Raw genomic sequence first — 9,296 nt, 5'->3', positions numbered from 1 at the left:
TATATATATATAATGATTGAATTATTTGGATTACATGGTACCTTCCAAGGGCTTTCAATGCTGAACTCAAAGTTATTAGGCAACCACTTTGATTGTTTTATTTCTTAATATAAAATTTATTTACAGGAGGAAAGTGACAAATGTTAATGCTTCACAATAACAAAAAAACACAACGAAACAATTTCTAAAAGAATCAGTTTAACACATGTAGAGGTACTTTAACATGGCCTAAGATAACTTCAGAGGGTTAATATTCCAGCATTTTAGAAGATTACATTCTAAAATTATATACATATATTGAATGTTCAAAACCAAACTTTTTGAAATACACACACACACACACACACAAACATGTTATCATATAGTGTTTAATATAGAGAGCTTGTTTGTAGAGACATGTCAGCAGTCTACATTGTTTAGTTCAATGAATACTGGACAAAAATCTTGCCATCTATGGATATGAAGTTCAAAATGTGTTTAAATACTCTAAAAGTCTTCATTTAGGTATTTGTTATTTTGTATAGTGAGTATCTTTACCTATTTCTTCCTTTTCTTTTTGTTTCTTTTACTTTTTTATTCCAGTCAAAAGTCTAGTGTATATTGAACGTAAATGCTTCAAAGAAGGGAATCTTGTCAAAAATTTCAAAACCTTTATAATTCAAGCTATATACATAAGAAAAGTACTTTTTTTTTCTTTAACCCATTTCATGTTTGTCCCAAGAATACTCTCTAGTGGTGCTTGCAGCTTCAGCATTTACCCCAAGATAACTTACTTACAGTCCAGATTAAAGTCCATAACTTACTTCCAAAGTTCGCCACTAAATATTTTGCTTTTATTATTTTCACATCACTCTGGTATATTGATAGTTTTTAGAAACGAATGTCATTAGTCTATTTATAACAATCTGTTTTTAGTAGTAATATTTCCATTTATAAAATATAGTAATTCTCAATTGCTACAAATGTCAAATACTAGAAAACATAGCATTCCTATGCGTGATGTTAAATTAACATTAGCAGCAAGCTGCACTTTTTTTTTCTAAATGAGAAATGGGTTAAAAGAAAAATAAAAATTCTCAGACATCTCTCCAGAAGATTGTGATTCAGTAATTTGGGACAGGGACCTGAAATCAGAATTTTGAAAATGTTCTTCAAGGACTTTTAGTCATCTGAGTTTGGCAGCCACTGACTTAAACCATTTCAACTATAAATTTATCAGGAATTAAGTGGAATTAATGAAAGTAACAAAGATACCTATATATTGGAAATACTTTTATGAGGAAGGGTCACTGGAAGATCATGTCCATTTTATCAAATATTAAGATCTTTGTGTTTATAACATTTTTTGAAAAGTTAATATCTGTAATTTATAATCATCGATCCTCAGAGCTGGGAAATAATCATAATAATGGTTTTTCCTAGTGCCCTCATGTTTCTAGTGAGACAGAGTAAGTGACTTATTTAACCTTATATTCTAGTAAGTTACAGAATTGGAACTGACATCATATTTTAACTCCATTCAGCCAGTATTCTTTATACTATATTATAACTTTTCATTATAACTCACACTTCCAAAGTAACTTTCACTATATTATAACTTTTCATTACAACTCACACTTTTAATAAGTATTGGTTTTGTTTATTATCTGAAAACTATTAAAAATTATGTATACAATTAAAAGTCAATGCCCTATCTATTATTCTATGAATTATTATTATATATTTCTTAGTGCAAAGTTTTTTAATTATGTACTAGAGTTTTTAGGTCTTAGATTGGAAATGGATTTAAACTAACATCGATTGCTCTGCAGTTTAATTAAAATATGAAGGAAAACTCATTTAAAGGTCTTAACTTGTGACATTTTGCTATAATGAAAATTATAACAAATTTTTATAATAGAAATTGTGCAAATGTGTGATAAGTCTTGAATTTTCTGGAAAGAGCACTCAGCTTGTGATATGCACAATTGGATCCAAACTACTGAAGTAAATACTGGAAGCCAGTGCTTTCAATAGTAATGCAAGTGATGCCATCCTAACAGTATACTGACAATGTTGGAAAATTCTTCATATTCTGTATTAAGACTATGGACAGTGGTGAGAATATATAAAATAGTAATAAACAATTTAAAGCATAAGGCAGAGCAGACTCATTCTAAATAAATCATCTTCAGATATAGGTTTTGTCTTGCTTAGATGAGTTTCTCTCTTGACGATGTTTCAGATTTGTCAGTTGGCTGCCTTTTCTCTGGCCATTCATGTTTTTTTCCTTTGTGCTTGATGCAGTGCTGTAGTGAGTCTAGAAAGCCTTTCTTCTGCCTTCTCAGTTGTCTTCGTTTCACTTTAGCTCCCCATGTGGCAGAGGCTGAGCATTCCATGTGCATATTCATTTCATAATAACAGAGTGATGGTGAAAATCATTTGATGTCTACACATTGGGAAAGTTCTTAGAGTTTGTTCAAGGAATTATCCTGCTATGTTATATTTGATATCAGTTGGGCATAATTTTGATGAATGTTCCAAAAACATATGTAACTACGAGAGGTTAAATTCACAAATTTATAAATGTTTAGAGGACCTTGTTGTTTAAAATTTCAAGATCTGAAGTAATGGATTTCTTATGGTAGACTGATAAAAAGAGATGTTGACATGTCTATGACCTTTCCCATCTTACCAATGAACACCTTGAAGGAAGACAGTCCCACCTCTTATTCTCCTGTGAATAGTACAGGGAATAGGCAATATTGTATGTTTAATCTTATGCAGTAATCTTAATGTAGGTAACTAACATTTTGAAATTGCTTTGCAAATAATTATATGGTTTATTTTGGGAGTCCTCCAGATGAAAAGTAGAATTCAAGATTTCATTACCTTTATGAAATATCAAAGTTGAACCTGAGAACTTTTTAACAAGGTGATATCTGCATGGAAATATATGGTAATCCATATTTTTCTGGTGTATATTTGGTATTTGAGAGGACTAATAAATAATTCCCTCACTTTTGTCCCTGTGCCTAGATTCTGAATCCACTGACAAATATTTACAGAAGGCAGACAAAAAGAGATAAAACAAATAAACAAACAAACAAACATTTCTTATCAATAAGATGGGGCTATAGAATAGAACTAGAGTGTAAAACGCAAATGACTTTGTCACCATTCCACTGCAACTACCTGACTCCACTCTCAGTTTACACTTTGAGAGAATTCATTCAGATAAGTTTGGAGTGCAGAAAAAAAAGACAAGAATTTACTGATAAACAATTTGTAATATATTAATCGATTCAGTTGAGAAATATGAAACAAACTTCACTGAAAAATAGGATGAGTAACAAACGGGACAAAAATGAAAAGAGTGCATAGATAACATGAACTGGGGGAATATATTACTTCTTACCACAGCAATGATTCAATTTATCTTATCTAACAAAGAAACACATGCATGGATTTTATTAAGACTTTCTGAATACCTAAATGTCCTTTCCTATTTTTATAGCTCTGCAGTGGTTTATTTTATGTGTCAGCTTGGGTACACTATGGTACCCAGATATTTGTCAAACACAAGTCTAGATGTTGCTGTAAAGGCTTTTTTAAAAATAGGATTAACATTTAAATCCGTAGATTTTGAGTAAATAAAAATATCCTTCATAAGATGGGTGGGCCTCATCCAATCAGATGAAGACATTAAGAGAAAAGACTGAGGTCCCTTGAGTAAGAAGAGATTCTGTCTCCAGGCTGCCTTTGACTCAAGACTAAAACATTAACTTTTCTGTGGTTCTTCAGCCCGCCAACCTGCTCTGCAAACTACACTTGTATCTTTTCTCTACATGTCTATAGACTTAGTATCAAATTACTGCTTACCATTATTTGGCTTATCATGCTATTTTGGCCAAGTGAATAGATAGTTTAGGGAGAGATTAATGTCAAGGTAAAATGACCACATCAAGATTAACCAAATCTCATGATGAAATTATGCACCTATAATAATTACTTAGGCAAATCTGCATTTTGTGTAAAGTTTCTTCCATTGCTAGAAAGACAGTAATATTGAATTAGATAATATGTTTAAGTATGAGACACATTGCATAATTGCAAAGGTGTCAGTGTAGTAGGAAGACTACTACATATACTTTCATCAATTATGGTTTGAATTGATTGAGTTAGAAATCAAAATGGCTTACTTCTTCACCTTCATTTACTAATGCTGTTTTCTCAGCTAACTTTCAAGAAGAAGAAGCAAGTCTTAATGTACACTGGATATCAAATGTTAAATACACTGTTCCTTATCTCAAAATGTTTATCCTAGAAGCTATCACATTTTTCGTTCTGAGTGAATGGAAATTTCTTTTCATGTTTCTTTTGCTTATTTTTTATGCAGATTATTTTAACTTCTTAATGGGAACATGAAGTACAAGAACACAGTTTGATCATTTTCTAGAAATTACACTAATACAAATGAGTAAACAAAATTGGATTTTTTGATTACATATAAAATGGTACAAACTTAAATGACCTTCTTATCTCGGTGAGACATTTATACAGAACTAGCAATTTAAAAGAGCTCAGAATTATTAACCTCTGTAAAGGGTTTGGGAAGGACAGATTATCAAGACACATGCTCTATATCTTTCTCGTCATGATCCTAGATAATTTTGTGTAAAAAATTGTTCACATTTCCCCAAGACTGCTTGGGAGAGCTTGACCCTTTGAAAGTCATAACTCTTTCAACAGTGATTAGCACTTTTATAAACAGGTATTCTAAAGAAGGAACTGTCAGTTGCTAAGCAAGATTCACAGCTGCTTGCTGAATCCCACTGCTAGACAAGTTAGTTCTCAAGTTCCACCTTTAATACCATTAGGAATACTGCAGCCAAGCATACCTACCAAGCAGCATGAGATTCCCTCTACCAGCCAGTGTTGGATCATTGCCAAGCCATAATCATGGCAGGTATGTAAGCTTCTGCCTTTATTTTAGGTAGTTTCTGGTCTTTGACTCCATACAAAAGAACGATGTAATTAATTCTGGCGCATCAGGTCTATTAACTACTCTTGCTAGAATCTACACATCTACTGATAATCTACTCATCACAATGAGTGCAAGACTTCCTTTATTTGCATTTACTATTAAAACCAGAAACCATGTTACTAACACAGTTTAGATTACTAACACTGTTAGATTCTGAATGGTCAATTATTTGTGTCAGTCAAAGAGGCTGCTTGGAAAAAGGCTAGTTTATTCTAAAGAAAAGACATCTAGTCTGAGAAGAAGTCAGGATAGGGAAAAAAAGTAACTATTGTGAAGCTGCCCAAGAATAAAGTTTGTTTGTGTGTGTGTATGGCTGTGCGTGTGTGTATGTGCATTTGCTTTATAACATTTGAAAACAGTAGATCTAAGTAATCGTAATTAATTTTTTGGACAAAGAACAATGTAAAGACTTTTTGATAATTTGGTGAGTAGTTGCATCTTAATTTGTATATATTGTGATTTTTTTTCTGTGACTTAAGTACCACGTAAATATCAGAAAAAATTAATATAATTGTTAACATTAAGATAATTTGCTTTTATATTTAATGACTGTACACTATATATTATAAAATCTTAACTAAAATTTATAAAAAGTTAAAGCCACGCTGTATAGCAGCAATTATTAAAAATCTTGGATTGCTTTTACATAACTCATGTAAGCAATTAAAGAAAGGTTAACAGTATGGCATACATTTTTCTCCAAAAAACACTGAGCTTATGTGCTATTTACAGAAACTTTATAATATAAAATACTCAAACATCTAAGGAAACATCTAAAATAATGGCTTTACTATTTTATCTTTTTAGGAATACACGATTGATATAATTTTTGCCCAAACCTGGTTTGATAGTCGTTTAAAATTCAATAGTACAATGAAAGTGCTTATGCTTAACAGTAATATGGTTGGAAAAATTTGGATTCCTGACACTTTCTTCAGAAACTCAAGAAAATCTGATGCTCATTGGATAACAACCCCTAATCGTCTGCTTCGAATATGGAATGATGGAAGAGTTCTATATACTCTACGGTAATACTATTTTAAAAAAATGGAATTGCTCTAATTTTTTTTTTCATACTAATATTTGATCAACATAAATTTTCCTTTTTAAAGTTGCAAAGCAAGAAATATGGAGTTCCTTTTAAACACTAAAATCTAAAATGGTACGATATTTTGTAAACATTTAAGCTCAAAGTAATGCTGATTTTCAATGATATAGTAAAACAACCTTACAAAAGGATTACATGAATGTTAACATGTAAGCTTCAAGTTTATTCAGTTCATCATCTTGAACATATCTGTTTATTAAGAATAATCCTCAATGGAAAGATGTTCATGATAAATTAAGGAAAAAAAGTCACCATACTTAACCATGTACACTTTGTTAATTGTGTGTATGCATGCACATGTGTGTTTGTTGACCTCCTGAAGTACACATTTTTTAATCATAAACAGAGATTATACTAAATGTATACCAGCTGGGGAGGAAAATGTTAGAATTTTCTTCTTATTATTATCACTTAAGACTTTGAGATTTTGAAGTTTTATTTTCTAATATATCAAAGTTTATTAGTGTAGGCCAAAATCATGAAATTTAAGGAAAAGACTTCTGATGCTTGAAATTATTTCTCATTTTTTAATATTTATTTTTCTATCTAAATAGATTGACAATTAATGCAGAATGTTATCTTCAGCTTCATAACTTTCCAATGGATGAACATTCCTGTCCACTGGAATTTTCAAGCTGTAAGTAATAAAATACATGACAACTTTATATAATTTTAGCCCCAGGTATTGTTTATTTAAAAATATAAATTAAAAGTGCTAAAATACAATTTATATAGTTTTTAGAAATGTATTAACTCAGAACATATTTATTATGTTCAACTCTCTTAGATAAAAAATAATTATAAGTGAAATATTTATTTCTTGCTTGAAACGGAAAAAAAAATGACAAAAATACTTATTGAATGCATATATTTTTATATCATTCTTTGCAAATTTTAGTTATATCCAAGTGCCCTTTTTGTATTTTGATTTAATAAAGGAGTACTTAAGATAGGTTTGCATTAAAGTATTTTGCACTGTCATGACTAAAGAATTGCTTCAGATTTTATTCATCTTCCTGAGGCAAGATTTAACTTTATTACATTAGATTTTAAAATGTTAAAAAATTGATTTGGTGAAGAGTATTTACTACACGAATGGCAAATATTTGCAAAGAGCTTAATGAGTTGAAAAGCCAAGGTAGAAATGTTAATTTAAAAAAAAAAAAAGAACGAAATGCAGAGAAATGATTAGAGCTAAATAACTTAAATATAAAATCCTAGAATTTTGTTCCAAGGAAATGATTAGACTCTTTCTACATCAATAACAATTTATTTTATGTATACTAAAATATTTATTACCACATATATTTTTATAAATATAAAATGTAAAATGAATTTTTAAAATGTTATTGCCTATATTCACAAATTATCTAATGCTATTTTTCTTCTTTTGAAACTTGATTTTTTAATAAATTACATTCTAGAATCTTTCACAATAGATTATAAGTATTCATAAGTCTTATCTTCTTCTTTATGAAATTCTCAAATATCTGTTGTCACTTTTATTAACGATTTTCTTGATTTTTCTTAATAATTTTTGCCTCATCGAAATGTCTTTTTAATATATAATCTCATACTTCACATTAGCTTCTCAGTAAATAAAACAGCCAAATCACAGCAGAGACTTGATTAATAAAAACACTTAAGGAATAGTTAATATACAAATGTTTGAAGATGTAGCAATTATTGTGTTCTACTCTAGGTACCATGCCTAAATTATTTTTTGTGATACTGCCATTATTGGGAATTAATAATCTATCCCTAATGCAATTGGGTACCACTGACATAAACAAAATAATCTTTTCTTCAGGGACTCTTCAGGCACATAATGGGTCCAGTAGACAATTAAGCCTTCTGCATCTAATATTTTACAACAAATATATTTGGAATATTTTATTACAGCTCCCATTTTAAAATTATCATGAGATTTAGAGTAGTTAAGTAACTAGCTCACTGTTTTTATTTCTGCCTACACATCTATGTAATGTGACTACATTCTTTCTATTGCCTCTACAATGATAATAAAAAGGAAAACAATAAATATGGAAAAGCAAGATGGATTGAACTCAACAGAACAAAAGAGGAAAGATGGAAAAAAGGAAGAGAAAGCAGATTCTTAAACATGTCTGTGGAGAGATGATAGCTTTTTCACTGCATGGCTGATGGTGCAAAATGATGGTGTTATGGAAATCTTTAAAGTTAATATTGAATTCTGTTCCTGTAATATGGTACACTGACCTTTCTGTTGAAAACAAGATAAAACTTTATATTTTTAAAATATTCTCAAAAACATATTAGTGATCACCAGGAAGAAATTTTCTGCCACAAAAATCTACTTAAAAAATTGAAGCCGGAAAGAAAAATTTGTAGCCAATTTTGACCTGAAGACGTTTGCCAAGCAAAGTCAATTTAAGCTTTGATTTTGACAGCCTTGTGGATTGGATATATAATAGAACATAATCTCTACATATAGTTGAGTTGCAAAAGGCTGGACACATAGGATGACCTGAAGAACCCCCTCACACACACACTCCCATGTACACACACATACACACACACACACACACACACACACACACACACACACACACACCACAACCAGTAAAGTCTAAAAGAAAAAGTATCTCTGTAATCATCATACCAAGATGAAATAACTCCTTAAGAGAATTAATTAACGAGCCTGCCCTCACATGAATTTAGAGCCCAATTTCCCTTTACTTGATTGGTCCAAAAAGCCTTCATGGATTTTGCTGACAGGTAACAGAGACAAAAACATATCCTTTTTGAAAAGATGCACATTAGTTTTAGACAGCTATAAAGAAGACAAAGACATTTTCAACACAAATAAGTGTGTATCTAGAAAATAAAAAGAATTTAGACAAAAAGGAAGAAATAATGAGAAAATTCAATAAAATCATGGGCAGTTGAACAAGCAGTTATCCAAAGTAGAAACCCAATAATCTAATAAAGATCTGAAAAATTGCTGGGTTTCATTCATAATCAGAAAAATATGAAGTAAAATATACCCTACAGACCAGTAAAAATAAAGAAGATTGTCCACATTGAATTTAATGAGTTTATGGATCCACATGTATTTTCACACTAGCTGGTGAGAAAATAGCTTGGTATATTTTTTAAGGAAAAAAAGCCTCACGTTATCTC

General features: G+C 30.5%; 1 protein-coding gene across 1 annotated transcript in view; it reads left to right on the top strand.

The window, feature by feature from the left end:
* The window catches only part of GABRG1 (gamma-aminobutyric acid type A receptor gamma1 subunit), a 72,181-nt gene that overhangs the window by 44,336 nt on the left and 18,549 nt on the right, over window positions 1-9,296 (top strand). The window contains exons 4-5 of the mRNA XM_011362806.1: window positions 5,834-6,054; window positions 6,689-6,771. Of these exons, the coding sequence (XP_011361108.1) occupies window positions 5,834-6,054; window positions 6,689-6,771 (304 nt within the window). The remainder of the gene's footprint in view (window positions 1-5,833; window positions 6,055-6,688; window positions 6,772-9,296) is intronic.

The sequence above is a fragment of the Pteropus vampyrus genome, unplaced genomic scaffold (assembly GCF_000151845.1).
Source record: "Pteropus vampyrus isolate Shadow unplaced genomic scaffold, Pvam_2.0 Scaffold79, whole genome shotgun sequence".
NCBI classification, from domain to species: domain Eukaryota; kingdom Metazoa; phylum Chordata; class Mammalia; order Chiroptera; family Pteropodidae; genus Pteropus; species Pteropus vampyrus.
This window is presented reverse-complemented; position numbering and strand designations above follow the sequence as displayed.